General features: G+C 35.8%; 1 protein-coding gene across 1 annotated transcript; it reads left to right on the top strand.

Annotated features, from left to right (window-relative positions):
* The first annotated feature begins 384 nt into the window (after positions 1 to 384).
* LOC129260700 (uncharacterized) lies at positions 385 to 19,270 on the top strand. Its single transcript, XM_064114110.1, has 8 exons — positions 385 to 645; positions 5,123 to 5,214; positions 6,861 to 6,989; positions 8,267 to 8,427; positions 9,629 to 9,861; positions 12,089 to 12,202; positions 12,926 to 13,012; positions 13,737 to 19,270. The coding sequence occupies exons 2-8, from the start codon at positions 5,128 to 5,130 to the stop codon at positions 14,114 to 14,116; spliced, it is 1,191 nt and encodes a 396-aa protein (XP_063970180.1). The 5' UTR covers positions 385 to 645; positions 5,123 to 5,127; the 3' UTR covers positions 14,117 to 19,270.
* The last annotated feature ends 2,436 nt before the right edge of the window (positions 19,271 to 21,706 follow it).

The following is a 21,706-nucleotide window of genomic DNA, read 5'->3' as shown; positions in this document are numbered from 1 at the left end:
CTTTTCTTATTCTTTTCTCTTTTTCCCTTTTTTCTTTTCTTTTTCATTTTTTTCTGTACTTTTTTTTCTTTTGTTGTGAAGGATTTTTAGTCTTTTTTTTTTACATATAGCCTAGATCTCGGGCTAGATTTATATGCACCGATTACAAAAATAAATTATCTACTGTAATTTAATTGCGACTGAATTTTTCTTTTTATGAATTATTGTAAATTGGATAGAGTAGATTACCTGAAGAGAAGTAGTCTGTCAGTGTGTTTTCCCAGACAGTTCGGGAAATCTGAATAAAATCGAAATCCTAAAACTCAGACTACGGTAGTTCTCGAAAGGCGTAAATATTCATATCTGAATGACACGCGCCTTAAAACCTAAGTTAACAACAACAACAACACAACGGGACTTCCCCCCTTCGTCAGCATCACATGCTACTTGAGCTTGCGCAATATTCGAAACTTCCGGAACGAACGAAACGTACGTCAGCGTGTATACGTACGTACGGAGTGGCATTATCATTTGAAAGTGAAACTGAAACTTGAAGGCGAAGAACCACTCCAAAGGCGATCATCGCAAACAAATACTTAACCACTGGCTTGCCTGGATATCTAACTGTTTATAAATATACCGTGAGATTTAATGTATGCTTTACAGGTAAGTTTTCCCTAAATTGCGCAAGCAGAATAGACCCCTCAAAAGAAGTTAGAGTCAGACATAATTTTTTAAGAATCTCGGGTGGGTGATGGTCATGATGTGATGGTGAGTGAGTCACCGTTCCATACTTTAAGTTTAGGATGATGTTGTTATTGTCGGGACTTATGAGTCAAACCAAAAATCCCAAAATTCATAACAAGTTTCATTTTTAATTTTGTCTCTTGACTTGAGTCTTGTCAATGTCTAACTTTAAGACATCTGGCAGGCGTCTGTTTCAAAGAGTTTTTTAACATTTTTAATTTTTTAAATTTCTCCTTGTACACAGACGGCTCGCTATCGTGCAGTCACCATTAGGGGGTTAACTATGCAAATCCCTCCGACGGGGCTCATCGATTTTTTCTTTATTTCATAAAAATATATAAAAAGAACTGTACCAAAGTAAATATTCCGTTTTGGCCTGAAATGCACCAAAACGGAAAAATAAACTTACATAGGGAAAAAACAGCGATTACTTAGGCTGTCGTGCAACTTCACTTCCTTGTTTTACTTTTATCCGAACAATACATAAACATATGGCCATTGAGTCCCTGTACAGATCGCGCTAGAACTTCAGTCTCTGTATTTGGTGAGTGGAGCCAACAGAGTTCAGCGGAACAACCACCTTGACAGAGACCGAAGCTTTTGGTCTAGTCATGCTTGTCTTGAGTCTGAGCTCTGACCTCAGCTCTGACTGAGTCTGTCATGTCTGTATCATCGCTCTGCAGATGACTATCGGCTCGAAACCAATTCATGACTGACACGGTGAGACACAATTTTGGTTGGGGAAAGATATTAATTTCATCCTTTTACATGAATGCAGTTCTCCAAAATGGGACATTGTCTCAGTGTCTCCCATTGCATTTCGGAAAGAGTCTCCCAATTACGACAACGTCCAACACTAACAGTCATGCCAATATCTGTTGCCCACCCGAGGCAATGTGTACTCTCGGCACAATCGAATTAGGCTCTTCTGCTTACCAAGTTTTCAGCTGAGTCTTATTAAGGTTTGAAAATGATGCCCAAAATCAGCTAGATCTACATCAAAACTAACGTTAGACCAACAGCTTCGGTCTCTTGGACTTGGTTAATTCCGCTGAAGTTGGCTGAACTCTGTTGGCTCCACTCACCGAAAGGAGAAATTTTAAAAATTCAAAATATTTTAAAAGAAAAACTCCCAAAGTTAAACAGATGGCTGCCAGCTGTCTACATCAAAACTAGACCAACATATAGGTCTATTTCTGTCAGGGATATGCTCCGCTGAGACTTCGTTTGGCTCTGTGGTATCCCCTCCGTCGCTAGACCGATGACGGCTATTGGGCATGTAGTGTTGGAGGATCAACCGATGTTTACTACAGCGTCTATGGAAAAAGGGTGTGCTAGCGCACCCTCCTCGATTACTCATTTACTGCATAAAGTCTCCTTTTCATGGGCGAAAAGGGGCACAATAATAAAAGAAAATAATAGAAAATACAATCACCTTGCCACCTTTCCATAATATGCTGGAAAATAACAAATTTTTAATTTTATTCTTCTTCGATCGTTCGCCGTTATGTTTGTAATTCATCTGAGCGTACAGACGCACCCGCCAATCATGTTGTGTTACCATTTTCTGTTCATGAACTGACAATGGTAGCATGCAAGCCTTGGAATAAACAGCTGCAGACCAGGGGCAATTTTTCAAAAAAAATTGCCCCCGGCTCACGGGCTTTTTACAGGAACCGGGGGCAATTTTCTGGAACCAGGGGCAATTTAAAAAAAAAGAATTTAACGGTGAACCACACTGCAAATTTGTTTATAGTAAGCGCAGCTCCTGCAATTTTTTAATTAGTACATGAATAGCATGCTAAGTAATAGGCTTATTCAAACATTTAAGAAATCAGATTTAAATGTTTAAGTGTGTTTTGACACCCTCCTTTACAACCACACACACATGGGCTTATTTATTTTTCATCTTTAATGAACCACGAACAATAAACCCCCCCAAATAAAAAAATCTAAATAAATGAATAAAATAAAATATAAAAAGAGAGAGAGAGAGAGAGATGGAGAAAGAGAGAATTTAGATCAAATAATAATAAATTTAGAAAAAAATTAATAATTTGTTAAATTTTTTTCATGGTTAGAATCATGGGTGTGGGTGAGTGTTTGTGTGTGATTGTGACTGTGAGGTTCACTTGGATTGCATTTAAATTATGTTAAAGAAATGAAGAAATGAAATCAATATCTAACTCGGTCTATTCAAATTCCAGCACATAGCCACAGGCTATGTACATGTATTGTAGGTTCATGTACCTTGAGGTTTTCACAAGTTATTTGAAAATGCAGATCTCCACAGAAAATGCCTTTCATTCTGTGAGAGTCTTAATTCGGTGAAAATCATATTTATTCATTAATAACTTAAATATTCATCACAAATATTCATCAAAGGTTTTCACAAGTTATTTGAAAATGCAGATCTCCACAGAAAATGCCTTTCATTCTGGGAGAGTCTTAATTCGGTGAAAATGTATTCATTAATAACTTAAATATTCATCACAATGAAAAAATCATAAAGTTTTTTGACCATTCTCAAAAATTAACATGAAATCTAACGGAAAATCACCATCACTTAGGCCATTACTGATAGAATTCTCACCCAGAGCTCTTGCAGAGAACATGAGCGCAAACTGGCTAGCTAACACTAAAGCACCACACTCAAGTGCATGGCGTCCTATTTTTTTTTTAGATGGAGCCTTGTTTGATTTATTGTCTGATATTTACCCCTCTCCAAGAATGAAATTAAAAAGCTATAATTCACAACTATAAGCTAAGTGATTTTTGGATTATTAAGGCTCCGTTTTGACAAGCAAAGTCGGCGACTGTGAGGATAAAAGACTCGCACATCGTATGTGCTGTGAACAGGGATTTATCTCCTGTGCAATTCGAATTACTATATCACAGGATTGTGATATCCCGACTGGAAATGTGTGCATTAGAAATTGCACATGGTGAAGTATGGAAAACTGTTACCGCTACCGGAAGCAAGAGCCTACATGTATTACAGAAAAAAAAAGACGGACGTAGCTCACTTTTTATGGTACAGAAAAAAAGACGCACTTGGCAATTTGAAACTGTGCTTATCGTAAATTGAAAGTTACTTGATTTTGGCTTTTCAGATATTTAAATTACATGTATGAAATGGCTTCACTGCTCACTCACGGCGGGCGCAGTTACCTGGAAAATATTTGCGCCCGGTCGTCAAAATTTTTATGATTTTGGGGCTTTATGGGCGCAATTGATGGCTTTATGAGTGCGAATTTGCGCTCAGCGCCCGCTTATTTTAAGGCTTGGTATCATGAACGTTATTGGCTGGTGTGTTTGTATGCTCCGCTGGATTACAAACATGACGGCGAACGATCGAAGAAGAACCTGGCTGATCCTGAATGTTTGTCATACAAATTCTGTGTTTTCCAGCATATATTTTTTTCGGAAAGGTGGTGAGCTGATTGTATTTTCTATTTTATCATTATTACTGCACCCCTTTTTGCCCATCAAAAGGAGGAACGCTGTAGTGAAACGGCGGTCGAACCTCCACCATTACGAGCCCAATGGCAGACATCCGTCTGTGTAGGAGGCCAAATTTTTTTTTTATGTAAAAAAAAATTGCTCTGAAACAGGGATATATATCAGTCTACATCAAAACATGCAAAGTTATTCCTCAGAGTGCAGCTTAGCAGCAGCCTGGGTCTTTCTGGGTGACAACTATTGAATTTTGTTTTCTCCAATTCTGGATAATATAATTTCTCATAAATTGAAATGAGTATAGGCTACATGTAGAGTATATAGATTGTAGTCTAGACTCTAGATCTAAGTATCAAAATTTGATATGAAATATAATTATGATTTATCATGGTTCAGTGGTAAAGTCCTGGAAGGACTGAAATAACCCTCTCGTTATTTCTTTTGTATTTTATATGAAATGTGGAATATTTCAATTTTTGCAGGTTTGACAATGACCAGTAACCATCCTCATGAAGCACATTAGGTTGCAACGATCAGGAAGGATTCAATTCAAATCTTGTTTCACACTATAATGTGGAAAAAATGATAATATATTTCATGAGATAATTGGAGACGGAAAGATTTTGATATATCACATGTTTTCTTTAGAATCCGTCCTGCAGGTGCAGTCTCTAACATGTCTAATGGGATAAATACAAAAGAAATGATGGGTGATGTCCTCGGTCCCCTCATCTGCATAAAGTTCAAGATGTGTACAATTGTTTTAAATGTGAAATTTAACTTTCTAATATGTGACTTTGAGCATGTTGCCATGTTTTTTTTTTCTTTCTCATTTCATTCAAATCAGTTTTTTTTTTGGAGTGGAGTTGCCCTTTAACTGCCTCCTACTGTATCTAACTTAAAGTCAGTAATTTTTCCTTCTATTTTCTTTTGGAAGGTGACATGGCCTACATTTTTAGAAATGGGATGATATTAATTTTCACGGTGCCAATTCTGGTGGCTGTAGCTTGTGGAGCACCAATATCTCAGGTATTTCATTTTCACATTAAACATGTTAATACAGGAACCTGTCTATTACTTGAACCTGCTTATAATAACTGTGAAGACTGTTTTTCTTGTCTTGCCTTATATCCAAGGCTGATTTTTATAGTTCCTGTATTGTAATTTTTGTATAATGTATGACTCACTTTTTCATATCTATAAAGTTCGAGAGACAACCAGGATGTATTGCTTTGTGTTAATTTCATCCAAAAGTTTAATAAATTTGGGAGAAGATCCTTTGCTCATGCATGCCCCATCCTTCAAAAATGTTCTTGATATCTTTCTATTAATTTAATGTTTTATCATGTGCCTTGCCCTTGAGCACTCTACATACTGTGGATGTGTGCATGGCTTAATTATCCCTAAAGCACAGAAATCCTTATTTCAACCCAGGGGGGGGGGGTAGGCAGTCAAATATATTGCTGTACACATGCGTGACCAAAAAAACATGTCTAAAGGGGTGTTTTTTTTTGGGGGGGGGGACGCGGGCCGTGCATGCACTCGTTACGGGTATCAAGAACACCGATTTTTTTTTAAAGGGTAGTTTTGAAAGACTGCGGGGTCAAACGTATTTAGGGTATATTTTTTTCCAAGCTTTTTTTTTAAAGACTAGCCAAGCTTTTTACCTTGGGCTTTTTCCTCCTCATTTCTGAAAAGTGTTCGGGCCTCAGACAAAACTTGTTTAGGGGTCATATTCTGGCGACAACTTGTTTAGGGGCCAAAATGTGTAAATGAAGCACGCGAAAAACTTGTTTAGGGGGTTATTTTGCACAAGGGGAAAAACTTGTTTAGGGGGTGTTTGAAAATAATTTTGTCCTGAATGTGTACAGCAAAATACATTTGACTGGCCCCTCCCCCTCCCCCCCCCCCCCCCCCGGATCTCAACCTGGAGTTGTGGACAAATCATGGAGTTCATTTTGGGAACTGGGACAAACCAGTAGGCCTAATATATTCCTACAAAAGAAAAATTCAAAGTCACAAGATTTTTATTTTAACAGCACTAGATATTATTGTTTATAATTTGATATCCAAGCAATTACATGTATTTATATCAGATGTATGTACTTTTTATTCTGGTATAGCATACCCATAAATAATATAATTTCAGTTCAATTAAGTTCAAACAGTTTTTTCCCCTTTGAACATGTGTGAACTAAAAACCATTGCTTCGATCAAGTTCAACTTTCAAATCTTAACCATATCTATGAAACACCAAAGTGCATCGTTCTTTTCACATACTTTCATCAATCATTATTATTTATGGCTTGGGATTGATTGATTTTGGAAAAACACTTCAAAATTCAAGTCTTCTGAGTTTTGTTTTTCAATGTATTGAAAATCAAATGAGTAAAATTCGAAATTTAGAAGACTTGAATATGGTCATCTACATTAAATGTTGTACAACTATGTACTCCACTTGTTTATTGATATTTTTTGTATGTCATGTTTTTACTTTATTGCAAAGTATTGAAATGTTTGCTATCTTTCCCTTTATAGTTATGACCAGTCCAATCAGTCAACATCAAAATTATTTTAATTGAGTTTAGTCAATATTTTATCAACTTACATGTCAGCTTTCTATGTAATCAATCAGAAAAGTATTTCTAAATACTATGAATGTTTTTTTCTTTAAGGTTGATGAGACCCAAGGGACAGACAGCCGTAAGAGGTGCCTTCAGAACCAAGAACTGAGTGATGATCTAACCTGCCGAAACTGCACGTATTGTTATCCTGGAACAGAGCACTCCCCCACCACTGATGAAGTAAGTGTGAGGAGTTTGGTTCTGAGGTATTCATTGGTGCTTTTTATGCTTTCCCTTTACATTTACTATATTTAGAGACTTCTTTCTGATGTATTGCGTGCTGTATATAAATGTGAAATAGTAATAGCAGCAGCAGTGGTAGTAGCTCATACATGTAGTAGTACTTAGTTGTAGTCAAGGGCGTAAATCAGTGATGTAATACAATTCAAGTGGGGGGGGGGGAATAGTTCATCTCCCCTGAACAATTTTCCTGAACAGATTTCTGCCTGTGGTAGAAGTAGTAATGTATTTATAAATTGTTGTTGGAAAATGAGCTAGAATTGTATTATTGTTTAAAGGGGTGGTCTAACCTCAACAAAAGTTGATCTGGGAAAGAAAAATCAACAAGCAATATGCTGGAGATGTCATCAAAATGGGATGTAAAATAAACTTAAAACATTTATGCATATGGGCAATTCTATAAAATAACCTTTTTGTACGTCTGACCCCAATTTTTCTCAAATCTTACTTCACTTAGTAAACTGACCAAGTCATGGTCATTTGAGAGCATTACAGACTGTCAAAAGAACAACAAATCAGAGACAGAAAATTTCATGAAGGTCCCACATATAGGGGGTCGGACTCGGAAGTACATATTTTATGGAATTGCATACATGTATATGCATAAACATACATGTATGTACACTTTAAGATGTTGTTCCGATGTATTACATGTATGTGCAATATTAAGATGGAATATTATTACTATGCGAATGAGATATCTGATGATGTGACACTCACTTTTTATTTTTTATTTTTTTTATTATATGAAATATGGATTATTTCAAGTGTTTGCTCATTAAAAAAGAAACGAAGTTTGATATCTCCCTGAATATGTAGAATTGTCATTGTTTTGCCTATTGTGATTCCATTAAAAATATTGTTATCGCCATTCCAGCAAATATTGAAATATTCTATTTAGATACAAGGAAATAGAGCAACTTTTACACCATTAGCTCTACTTTTTACTCCATTTTAATTTTAGAGAGGTTTTGTCTGAGGTATTTACTATCATCTGACCTTCCAGTGGCATCATCATTACATAGTCATTCATGCAACTTAATCATAATGATATATAAACTGGTAGTTTTTAGGGTATTCATCAATCTAATCTATCTTAGTCAGAATCATCATGACAAGTGAACAAATGCTATGGCTACATCTATCCATCGAAAATAATATTCTCATCCCAAGGCATTCCAGGTGTGAATGCATTTGCTGATATTTTTTTTCCACAGAGTTGCGTAACGACGTGTCGTCCATGTGAGAAAGGTCAGTACCAACCCAGAGAAGGCTACAGAGGGTTGAAATGTCACACTTGTGTTAGTTGCTTGCAAGCAGTAGAATTAAAGACGTGCACACCTTCTCAGAATACGGAATGTGGTGAATGTTTAAAGGGGTGAGTATGGATAAAGCGAGTTCAAATTGGCAACAACATATGATTTTGGGAGCTATTTTCAGCACATATTGCAAACATGCAATGTAAAGTAATGGCAAAGAGTAAGAGGGCAAAATTGAATGTGACTGTATTCATTTTCCCAAATGTGCATTAACCCTAAAACCGGGAGGGGGGGCTGAATCCCCCCCCCTTTAACATTTTCAGCTACCATTCCGCTGCAAGAAATTTTTCGATCACGCTGCTCACTGACTTTTTACTTTTAAGTCTTGCGCATCTTTTCAGACTCAATTTACAATGCCAGGGTATGCGGTTGAAAAATTACACAACATAACATACATGTCAGACCAAAAATTGCTCCGAAACATTATTTTGTGTACAAATTCAATTTATATTCAGTTTTCTCATCTTATTCATATAGATATGATTACTTTTTATTTTGGCATAGTTATACTTGAAAAAAGCTTTTTGAATTTGATGAAACAAGTGAAAAGCAAAAGGTCGAAAAACAAAATGTCGAAAACATGAAAATACAAGAGAAATTAATAAAATACATAAGAAATTCAATTTCAAATCCATGATTTTTTTTCATTTGTAATTGTCAGCAATGGTATATAGAATATTTACACCAAAATTAGCATTCTAGGAGCTTTTGATAGTGAATTAGAGCAAAAAGTATGATTTACACATTAATTAGAAATTTTTAGTATAAAAAAATCTGATTATTTTGGAAGAATTAACCATACAGCCTTGTAGATTATATCCCACACTGTTATCATGCCAATTTTCATGGCGTTTGTGCGATCAGCAGCCAAAATCTCAAGGGGGGGTTGATTCACCCCCCCCCCCCTCCCCGGCCAGCTAACACCCAAAAAACCTGGCCTGGTTAGGGTTAAACTCGATGATTTTGCTACTGGAAATACAACCATCTGTAGAGCAAGATCCAGGATAGAACAGTGCGTTCGATGGTTAATCAGTAAGTAATGTCACTAAAACGCGTTGGATAAATGTTTGAAATTACAATCCAAAAGATGTAACATGACCTCTTTTAGTGCTCTGGTATTGCTAACAGCATACAAGTTATTGTAAACCCCTTTGTAAATCATTAGAAATTCAAAGCACTTTGTGCCTTCACTGGGGGATATTAGATTTTTCAACATTTCGTTTTTTAATTATTATTTATTCGCCTGCATCACCTCTCCAGATACTTTAAGTTTCAACCAAACACATGTTTGGATTGCACAGATCAACCAACCCACTCCAACTGCCAAGAGCCTGCCCAAGGAAACTACACTGCCACACCCCCTCAACCCACAGCACCAGCTGAACCAGTACCGCCCTCATTTGAGTCAACCCTTCCACATGAAAAGAATGCTCCTGTATCAACTCCAGAATCACCATCACCTCAGTCACCAAATGTGACCAAAGACCCTGGTGGTAGGTGTCCAAACAGCTATTTTCCAAGCATTTTCCTTGCCAGGGGAGGGGGGGGGGATTCCATGGCATTTTCTCTGGTGACAATCGCATTTCAACAATTTAAATCCATACACATCTGCTGTTCTTGGCTCCATGTACATCCTTGAACATACCTCAGAATGTATATTGTGCGTTATTGTATTCAAAGTTAGTTCTGTGCATGTACTGCAAGATTTCTACTGGTGCATTCCAATTTTGTATTACAGGTAGTCACAAATCATTGTTGGACAATATAATCATACACTGTATAAGCTAATATTTTTGCCAATCGCGGGGTCCTGACATTTTTGCAGGTAGTTGACTTCGCGATCGGAAAATGTACCAAACACTTCCACAGAATTTCAGAGAAGCAAAATTAGTGCATAGGGCAAAACATGTGCAAATTATGCTCCTCAAAACTCCAATGTATTTTGTACATGAATATATCCCTGTAAAGAAAAGTCACAGTTTGATCTGTCAAAGCAATCTTTGGAAGTTATGTTTTGTTAGATTCATTTTTTGTCTCGCCTGCATAGCAGAGCGAGACTATAGGCGCCGCTTTTCCGACGGCGGCGGCGGCGGCGTCAACATCAAATCTTAACCTAAGGTTAAGTTTTTGAAATGACATCATAACTTAGAAAGTATATGGACCTAGTTCATGAAACTTGGACATAAGGTTAATCAAGTATTACTGAACATCCTGCCTGAGTTTCAGGTCACATGATTAAGGTCAAAGGTCATTTAGGGTCAATGAACTTAGACCATGTTGGGAAAATTATTTTCAAAATCTTAACCGAAGGTTAAGTATTTGAAATGACATCATAACTTAGAAAGTATATGGACCTAGTTCATGAAACTTGGACATAAGGTTAATCAAGTATTAGTGAACATCCTGCCTGTGTTTCAGGTCACATGACCATGGTCAAAGGTCATTAAAGGTCAATGAACTTTGGCCGTGTTGGGGGTATTTGTTGAATTACCATCCTAACTCTGAACGTTTATGGATCTAGTTCATAAAACTTGGGATATAAGAGTAATCAAGCATCACTGAACATCCCCTGTGAGTTTCAGGTCACAAAACCAAGTCAAAGGTCAGTTAAGGTCAATTAACTTAGGCCATGTTGGGGTAATTGTTGAAGTGCCATCATAACTTTGAAAGTTTATGGATAGAGTGAATGAAATGTGGACATGGGTGTAGTTGACAGTCTTAAGTGACCGTTCAAATGTCATTTATGGTCAATGAATGTGGTATTATGTCATTATATGAATGATTATTTTATAGTAGTTTTCAAAGTTAGCACTGCTGCTATAGTAAATTGCGTAATGCAGGCGAGACTGCCAGAGCCGTTCCACTTGTTTAAAAGTTGGTTTAAGTGTAAAAATGTAGAATTTTGTGAACAGAATCTTACACCTCTGAAACCTCTGGTCATGTGACTGGTGAATCTTAATGAGCATGCAAGAAGCTGCCAATATAGCTGTGTTTACATGTAGAGTCAATGTGATGACAATAAAATCAAATTATTTCTTGTAAAATACATTGTAATATTACAGTGAGTGAATAAATATTGATAAAATATGCTTGGAAATTATTAAGGCTCTGATTTTGTTTGAGAAATAAAAAAGTGATATTGTAGCAAACTTTTTGAATTACAAATGTAATTTTTCAACCTTATTTTTTTGTACATATATACATGTAGGTGCATATCTCAACTCTTTCACCACACAATATGTTTGCACTAGTAAAGCTTTGCTGTTGGGGACATTGGCACAGGTTTCTAAATGTGTTAATATTTTCGCGCGTTGTTAAATTCGCGGCCGATCTGCGATTCGCGAAAATAAAGCCCTCGCAAAAATAACAGCTTATAGAGTATTCAAAACTTCATTTGGAAATGAAGTGTATATCTTTGCCCCCCCCCCCAATGCTCACTGATCATGTTGATTTCTTCATTGTAATTTTATAGTGTAATGATAGTGTAATTATACAGCGTCATAATGGTGTAATGATAGTGTGATGGCGGTGTAATGATGATGTAATTATGGTTGTAATGATAGCATAATTATGGCGTAATTATAGTGTAATGATGATGTAATTATTGTTTAATAGTAGTGGAAGGATGGTGTAATTATGATGTAATGATAGTGTAATGATAGATTTAATATAGTTTACTCTGTCTATTCATAATGATTTCAAATCTGTATTTTTTTTCAGATTCAGGGAAACCTAGAAGGAAGTTCTCATTGACAGACATACTAATATCTGTCATAGTGACTGTAATTGTAATATGTATCACGGTGCGATTGTGGTATGCTTGCAAGAAAAGGGGTAAGTGTATATTAAATCTTGATGATTTATAAGGGGACATTTATTTTTTATACCTGAAATGAGACCTAGGAATTAAAACTGACTTTTTCTTGTTTATTATTGAATTGGAATTTTTTTGCCCATTCAAAGTGCACCTTCAAGAAAGTTCTCATACAAAATTATTGATGATACCCCATTTTATGAGAATAAAACTTTTCAATTCAATGTATTTAACCACAAATAGTTAACATAAATACATGCAAAAATGATTGACATGTTCATTGTGGTTTGGACCGAAAGAAGCAGTGGACGTTATGCGTGAAATCACACTTTAGAGCAGTTTTCAATCTAATACGTACCTTTGGAACTAGCTACTTTATACTTTTTATTTAGTCACAAAAGATGCAAGTGGCTTAGAATGAAACCTTTAACAAAGTAAGAGATTAGCACATTGAAAATTTATTGTGCTTAATCAGCCCAGCCCCCCCCCCCCCCCCCCCAGCTGGGAAAACCAACCTCATGCCAGGAATAGATTTTAATAGAATAAAGAACTCGTCCCTCAAAAAATTGAATAATCACACATGTGTTAAATTACGCAGTCAATGAGCTTATAATGGACGCAGATCATGGTAGATTGACTCCATATTCCTTTGCCAAGCTAGACTGACCAGGGTAACCTTACATTAAGAATAATTTTCTTTAAAATACTGATAAAAAAAATATTGTTTGTTTTCTTTTGGAAAGGTTTAGTCTGTAGTACATCATCTTCGACCCTCGAAATCAAATCGTATTTAGAAGTGGCAACGGATGACAAAACAGGATCAGCATGCTGTAAGTATCTCTATTTCTTACTAATGAAAAGACAAGGATTAAACTTTTACTAACATTGTAATAACATCTTTAAAGACAAAAATAAATCCAGCTGTATATGTTCATGTATAATAAATAATAATGATAATGTGACTTATAAAGCGCCAAATCCACTCTGTAGAGTGCTCAAGGCGCATAAAAAGCTTAGAGTTATATAAAAAGTTTTTAGAAGATTTTTGAAGGTTTCGACAGAGGTACATTTTTTTATGTCTTCAGGAAGGCTTTTCCACAAAGTGCATAGATGGCTTTATGATTATTTGTATGGTTTATTAAAATAAACCATAGAATCAAAAAGATGACAAATAATTGAAGTAGGTACATAAACATGTATAGGGAGTTTTAATGATGCATTAAAAATGTGTGTTTTTGTATGCATGATGTACCTGTGCAGTGTATTGCACAAAGCACTGTAATCTGACAAAAATCCAGTAAGCTACTGTATAAAACTAGCTGTTCGATAAGGTTCCATATTGCACAGTTTAAAGCACATGCACAAAAGCACAATAATCGAGGCAAAGCATACATATCTACAGTGTACTTTGAAGAGTTTTTGAGTTGCTTCATGTATTCAGAATCAATTTTTTAGTATCACTATAATTAAAGATGAGTTTCATATGTTCTGTGTTTGAGAGCCTGAATCATAGATAAGTTGATTAATGTGAGCCACATCTTTTTTTTTTTTTAGCTTCTCCATTGGCTTCTGGATCACGAAGCTTTTGTGGACCCTCTACTTCTGATCCCCAACTGGTTTATGACCCCTTCCAAGGTGCTGGAGTGCCTGTAGGTCTAACTCTTGACCCCCAATCGTCAGATGTCACCAACAAGGATGCATCTCTTCCAGGACTGCTGCGCAGTAATGGCGGCCCTGGTGGGGATCAGGAAGTCTACCAAAATCAACACCGGTCACTAGAGTTAGAACGGGATGACTTGGCAGATTATTTTTCTGAGGGGCCTGCTGCTTCTGCTGCTACTGCTGCTGATGATGATGGTGATGGTGATGATGATGCTAATGCTGAAGATGATAGCAGTGACCCAATATCCCAGCCACTGCCTCTGATGCCTTAGCCTCTATGCCTGTGTAATTATAGTAAAATGAAAATATGTTTTTTTTTTTTTATTGAAATCAAGTGTATCAGAATCAATTCATATCAGAACAAAACAACTCAACAGATTATTTTTAGGAGGTACTTGCAGCTGGTGCTATTATTGATGCTTATCATTACGATGATCGTAATGATCTTGAAGATGAAGATAATTACAGATAGGCACTGCCAGGGCCTCTGAAGTCATAGGCCCGTATTCTGAAGTCGGGTTGAACTAAAACTCAGGTTTAAAGTTGTGGTTTAAGTATGGGAAGCCAAAAGTATCAAAATTTTTATTAAGTTGTATGTATCTTATGTTTACTGTGCTCTTTCCTGATTCATCGATGGTGAAGACAATCATCTATTTATACTTCCTACACAATTATGAATGATTTGAGAGCCGAATGAGTTGAAGTATGATATCTCTTCTGTTAGTGATTATGTAACAATTGGCTGTCCATACTTAAACCACAACTTTAAACCTGAGTTTAAGTTAAACCCGACTTCAGAATACGGGCCATAGTCAATATTTCCTTCAAACTCAAAGTTCCACAATATGTTTTGATTAGATAAAAGTTTTTATTAAATGTCGTTTAAATGTGATACAAAATAATATAAAATGATAAAATAAAATAATTACGTTACTGCCATAGGATAATAGCGAAAGGATACATTTCAAATTCTTTTTTTTGCATGGAATCATATTCGTTCACTGGGACTGATTTCATTTGTCTCGCTCAAAGGGAGCTTTAAAAATGTATGGCTGATGTATGTGCGGACTGCCATTCCGGATTAGGGGGCAGTGTTTGAGTGATCTCCAGAATGAGTGGAGATGGTGCACATATGTTGTTGAAGCATACATTTTTCATGGGAGCTTGGTGAAAATGCCTAGAGTGCTATGGCCTGCACGAGGTAAGTTGAAAAACTTTTTATGGGACAATTTTGGACTGACTGCCTTTTCTGAGATGAGGTTGTTCATGATGTCCAAATTGAGAGACCTCTCATGATTTTGAAATAAGTTGGGCTGAAAAGGACATTTGGAATGTTATGACTGTGACGATGCAATCCGTTCATGATAATTGTCCGAAATGAAAGCCAAATATTCAGATCACTTTTCAAGGAAATATTTCCTATTAACTGACCACTTTTTGTGTGCTGCATTAGTTCATGATATCCCGAGCAGGTTGCCACTGTGTTGAGAATAAAATTGTTTGAAAAGGGCATCTAGACTATTAATCTTGTGGTTAGGCACTCTGTTTATGATATATGGCCATAGTGGGTGTCAAAGTCAAAATGATATTTTTAGGAAATAGTTTCATACTGACTACTATTTCTAAGATTAGGTGGTTCATGATATCCAACATGAGATGCCACATTTATGTTGAATTACAAATGTAAGACTTTGGGTCTGTACAGTAATTCCTCTGATTGGACAGTTCATGATTGGTCAATTTCCCAACGAGCAGCCATTTTGAAGTGGTCGTGATTGGAGGGCTGTGGGTTCGAGGCCCACCCATGGCCCAGAATTCTTTCAGCAAGAAATTTACTCACATTGTGCGGCACTCAACCCAGGTGAGGTGAGTGGGTACCCGGCAGAATAAATTCTTTGAATGCACCAAGTGCTGGACGTAGCTGTTCAAAAGAAAGCCGGGGTGATAATAATAGTGCGCATTGGAATACATGTAGCTCATTTCTAGATAGCTATGTAAATGCCTATTATTATTCTTAAGAGGACTGACTGCTATTTCTTATACACATGTATGGGAAAGTTAATGATGTCCCAAGCAAGAGGCCTCTTAAAGTGGTAATGACTGTTGAACTGACTGCTACTCTCATTACAGTGTAGCACATGACGTTCCAAGCTTGAAGACCATTTTTATGAAAAAACTTTCAAGATGGTGTCTTTCTGCAAGTTTTGGAGCATGGTCTCTAGAGGGTCAGTTCACATTGCCAACTGCTTTCTATGTTGGGCTAGCATTATCCAGGTGCCGCGGAATGTTTTTGAAAGTTGGGGAGGGGCTGAACATGCATACATATAGTCACAATATGATGTTCCTTTTCGTTTCGTGTTTTGGACACGTTTACTGAAAAAGTTGGAGGCCTCAGATTCACCCCCCCCCCCCCCCCGATTCCGTGGCCCCTGCTTTACCACTTTTAAAGTACAAATGTAGATGTACTGTATCATTTATGCATTTTTGTACAGAGGACCTGTGATGCCTTATGGTACATGTTACACCTTGATAAAGTTACAAGTGTGTGATCTTGCATACCTTCTTGAATGGTCTGCAAAAAAAGAAGAAAAAAAAAACATTCAAAGATGAATATATTCATATCTTGCATTCCTTTGCAGATATTGAAAGTAGTGAAATTGCAAGCAAAAAACTTGACTTATGAAAAAGTGAGATAACATGAGTCAATTTGGGCAACTTCTATCTATGGAGATTTAACTTTTACATGAATTTTCTCTGAAATAAGAAAATGCAAATAACTGCTATGCATATAGTATGGCATTCAAGCAAAAAACAAATGGTCCATTTTGTTGGGTTGAGAGCAGATTTTATGGTATGCCTGTTATTGTCATGCAATACAATCCTTGTTGCCAAAATTGGGATGCTATTTTGCCAAAGAGCAAATTAATTTAAATTCAGAATAAGATAGTATTTTACTTAAATTATAAAATCAGAGAAGAGTTTTCTTGAATATTTTTACGATATTTATAAATTGATATATTTATTCTGGTAGAGGAGCATATTTATGCATATTTTTACATGAAATATCTATTTTCCATGTGACAAATGATTGTCATTGTCTTTGATTACTGCATGGTGATAATGATATTGCAATCACACCTTGGCCAGGTAATACAAAGTTAGCGAATTATCGCTAAATGAAATGGCCTATCAAGATCATCGTTCTATGTGCATTTTGCTCATTAGACTGACTAGGAACCAATCAGAATCGTTCTTTCAAATCAAAGATTAATCACTTACATGTACCTTTGGGTTACTGGGCCCTGATGATCAGTGAAATGACAATATAAATGGACGATGAGATGATATTGTCATGAGTTTGAATCCTAGCCATGGTGTTATTTCCTCCAGCAAAGAAATGTATTCAATTTCTGCTGCACTCAACCCAGGTGAGGTATTAAAATGGGCACCTGGCATGAATGTATTTCTTGAAATGCAGATACAGCTGCTCTGCTTAGGCCAAGGTAATCATGCTGCTTTTAATCTAGAGCACTTCTGATAAAATAAGTTAATATAAGCAAGTATGATTAACATTTAAATTTGTGATCAAATTTTGTGAGGATTTATCTCAGTAAGAGTACCTGTTTCAAATAAGATTGTATGATCTCAAAGTGTTTGGGCTCATACATAAAAAATGATGCTGGCGTATTGTGTTCACTGCTGTATTCAGTGCAGGTGTAAACGCAGTTGGAAAACACTCCGTCCATCGGAAAGGACACTAATGCTGGTATCATGTATGAGAGATTCACAGCCTATGCACGTTAAATCCAATACACTATTCGTTATTAAAAGAGTAGGGTGTTCACCCGGTGTATTGCACATGCTAGTTCCCAGTACTACTAGAATTGTCAGAATTAAAATAGGCTGTGTTAGAAAAACTTACACTGTATACAATCACATTCTCAATCATTGATATGGTAACATAAAACTCTGATCAGAGAGGGAGACACCCTTAATCATTTAAATAGATTTAGACATGGTGCCTGTATAAATTGGAGCCCATAGATTGCCCAGGTTCCCATTGTAAGTGTGTGTATACCACATTGGTATCATTTGTATCCAGCTAATGGAATGACCCATCATTATCTGTTAACCCATCATTGCAAACACACTTGAATTGCAAGCAAGTGCTGCATTTTAATCAGTTTTAACATTTTTTTTTATTTGTAATGAATTAAATTGACATCATTACACTCTATTTGAGCCTCAGAAATGTTTTAAGATACATGTAAGGTAATATCATATGATTCTTTTTTTAATGATAGAAAATCAAGTTCTTTCCCCATTTGATTTGTTTTCCAATCCCATTCTATATGATTTTTTTTTTGCCTTAGCCATGTGACTAAAAAGTTTAGTGTACGAGAGCAAAGAAGAAAAAAAAATATATATGCATGCCACAACAGTATAAGGAATGTGAATGTGGCAATCTTTACTTTGACTTGTAATGACTTCATTTGCAGGAGTAAAAAGCTGGAATTCAAATAGAAATTCACTGTACTGAATTACCAAGAGAATGAAGCTAATACAAAATGTCCATATGTTGATTATGATGATGATGATAATGATAATGATAAAGTCATATTTTTTTACTTTCAAGCTTTTTTGATTCTCCAAATGTCCTTTGCATTTGAAATATTATTTTACATGTAGCACTTGACATCAATTTTTTAGGTGCATCATTAATCAAGTTTTTTCGTTCAAATAGCTGAATTGGTAAAGATATTGATCAATGAAGCAATGCCAATTTGAACAAATACCGTTGCCAAATTAATAAACATTGCCAATTAGAGACTGAAATAATTACGTTAACTAGAAACTACCTTAATTTTCTTTTGTGAAATTCATCTACGCACTGATGTATAATTAAAAAAATTAATGTTGGGGTTGGGCTTTTTTTTTTTTCATTTTCAGTTTTTAGTTTGGTTTACTATTACATCTTTTAAAAAATATACAGGTAGTACAAAAATATAAAATATGAAATTAGACAAACACTGGTAATAATATACAATACAAAAGTCAAATAGAAATGATAAATGTACAATCATGGTAATAACATAGGAAGATGCGGAGTGCAGATACAAATATAAAAAGGTGAAATATGACGGAAATCTATGTAATTGTTATGACTGTCTGCAGTTGCTAATGTGGCAAGCTATCAACTTGTCAATGGGTTTGCTTCAGAAATAATGTCATTTTTTTGTAGCAATGTATATTCCAAGGTGTATTTTAACCAATTTTATTTATAGTGATTAATTGCCTGACATATTTCCAATCGATGGTAATTGTAATTTAGCATTCTGTATAACTACATTGCTGTAAAGCTTTTGTGAAAGATGTTAAAAATCCATTTGTAAAGTCACCTCAAATAAATTTGTCCTCCAAAGTTATTAGCAGTACTTCCTAACTTTCTGTAGGTCTTTCATATTTGAATACTATGCAGGGTATTAGGCCCAATCTTTCTTTTTAAAGTTGTTTTATAAGATGAAACCAGGGTCCCGTCTTACAAAGAGTTACGATTGATCCGATCAACCTCAACTATATGGAAATTCGTCATAGTCATAACTTTCCTTAAAAAAATTTGCACAATGGCTATTGTAATCAAAGAGGAAGCACACTGAATTGCCAAGACAACGAATAATGCATGAGTATAGACCATAAACAGAAAACATATTGAACAAACATCAATTTTTATAAATTAGCTTTGCTTGCTTTCCATAGCTGTTGTTGATCGGAGCAATTGTAAATCTTTGCAAGATAGGGCCCCGTTTTCACATGAGGATATATACTGTATACATGCCTTAAATTTCAATATTTTTAGGGCAATGAGACTTTTCAAAAGGGCACGTTTGTATATTACTGCACAAAGTGGGAAAACAAATTAAAAGGGCACAGAAAAATCACCATGGCCGTGACAGGAGCATTTAGGCCAATCAAGTCCTGAGAATAGTGACTGTTACTTTTTTTTATATGTAACTTTCATTGTATAATCACCCTTTAAATATTATTTTTAAGATTTGAAACAATTACCCAATATGTGAGTCTTTTTAATGGATGTCAGAATGTAGAATTATTTTATCAAATTTTCTTTGCTTATTTTTTTTGGGGGGTGATGATGAGAAATGATTTCAAAGTTTGGGTCCAATTAGATGTTAGATATTTCTGTTTAAAGCTACATAAACACAATTTTAATGCTTAAAAATATATCATGTCTGCCATACACCTGTAAGAGTTTTATGCAGAAATTATGTAGAATCGCTTTTATTTTATGTAGCAGTGGCCATTATGTTCACATTAGAGAAAGGTTCTGATGTGCAGTATTCCCCATCAAGGTGTTGAACAAAATGCACTTAGCACATTGATTTAGACTGGCCATTGTGCTTTGAAATTTTGATACAGAGTCCTGTTTGGGTTTTTTTTACATTGACTGGTATTGCTTAAAAGCTTTATGAAAAAATAGATACTTTGCAAAAGCTGAACTTTTTTTACAAAATAGTAGCAGATTTCAACTAAATTTATGGTACATTTTCTTCACCACAGTTATTTTTGTTGTCTCACCTGCATAGCAGAGTGAGACTATAGGCGCCGCTTTTCCGACGGCGACGGCGACGGCGACGGCGGCGTCAACACCAAATCTTAACCTGAGGTTAAGTTTTTGAAATGACAGCCTAACTTAGAAAGTATATGGACCTAGTTCATGAAACTTGGCCATAAGGTTAATCAAGTATTACTGAACATCCTGCCTGAGTTTCATGTCACATGACCAAGGTCAAAGGTCATTTAGGGTCAATGAACTTAGACCATGTTGGGGGAATCAACATCAAAATCTTAACCTAAGGTTAAGTTTTTGAAATGTCATCATAACTTAGAAAATATATGGACCTAGTTCATGAAACTTATACATAAGGTTAATCAAGTATCACTGAACATCCTGCATGAGTTTCACGTCACATGACCAAGGTCAAAGGTCATTTAGGGTCAATGAACTTTGGCCGAATTGGGGGTATCTGTTGAATTACCATCATAACTTTGAAAGTTTATGGATCTGATTCATGAAACTTGGACATAATAGTAATCAAGTATTACTGAACATCCTGTGCAAGTTTCAGGTCACATGATCAAGGTCAAAGGTCATTTAGGGTCAATGAACTTTGGCCAAATTGGGGTATGTTTGAATTACAGCCATAAATTTGAAAGTGTGTTGGTCTAGTTCATAAAACTTGGACATAATAGTAATCAAGTATCACTGAACATCCTGTGCGAGTTTCAGGTCACATGATCAAGGTCAAAGGTCATGTAAGGTCAAAGAACTTTGGCCACGTTGGGGGTATTTGTTGAATTGCCATCATATCTCTATAAGTGTATTGGTCTAGTTCATAAAACGTGGAAATAAGAGTAACCAAGTATCACTGAACATCTTGTGCGAGTTATAGTAGTTTTCAAAATCAGCACTGCTGCTATATTGAATCGCGTGATGCAGGTGAGACGGCCAGAGGCATTCCACTTGTTTAGTTAAGTATAGGACTTAGGACTCTTAAGATTTTTAAGAACCATTTGTCATGTTTGGCACTTTAAGAAAGCATTTTTACCTTGTTTTAAACCTGCAAGCTGTTCAGAGGCTTACCAGATATAGCAACAATCACCTGCAGATTGTTTTTTTTTTTTTATTGCAGATCAAACATCAATTATTATTTTTTTCATTGTGATAGAAGACATGGGTTTATGCATATCTTATGGTATGATGTTCCCAAGGGAAAAAGGATACCATAAATTCAGATTAGGAGACTGATTTTCTTTTTCATTTTGACTTGTTTATTATACCTTCA

The sequence above is a fragment of the Lytechinus pictus genome, unplaced genomic scaffold (assembly GCF_037042905.1).
Source record: "Lytechinus pictus isolate F3 Inbred unplaced genomic scaffold, Lp3.0 scaffold_19, whole genome shotgun sequence".
Lineage (NCBI taxonomy): Eukaryota > Metazoa > Echinodermata > Echinoidea > Temnopleuroida > Toxopneustidae > Lytechinus > Lytechinus pictus.
The sequence above is the reverse complement of the archived record's forward strand: the minus strand, read 5'-3'. Positions and strand labels throughout refer to the sequence as shown.

Coding starts and splice junctions, on each gene's coding strand:
- LOC129260700 (XM_064114110.1), top strand. CDS start 5,128: ATGGCCTACATTTTTAGAAATGGGATGATATTAATTTTCACGGTGCCA. Junction 8,428..9,628: donor TGTGGTGAATGTTTAAAGGG/GTGAGTATGGAT, acceptor TCACCTCTCCAG/ATACTTTAAGTTTCAACCAA. Junction 13,013..13,736: donor CAAAACAGGATCAGCATGCT/GTAAGTATCTCT, acceptor TTTTTTTTTTAG/CTTCTCCATTGGCTTCTGGA.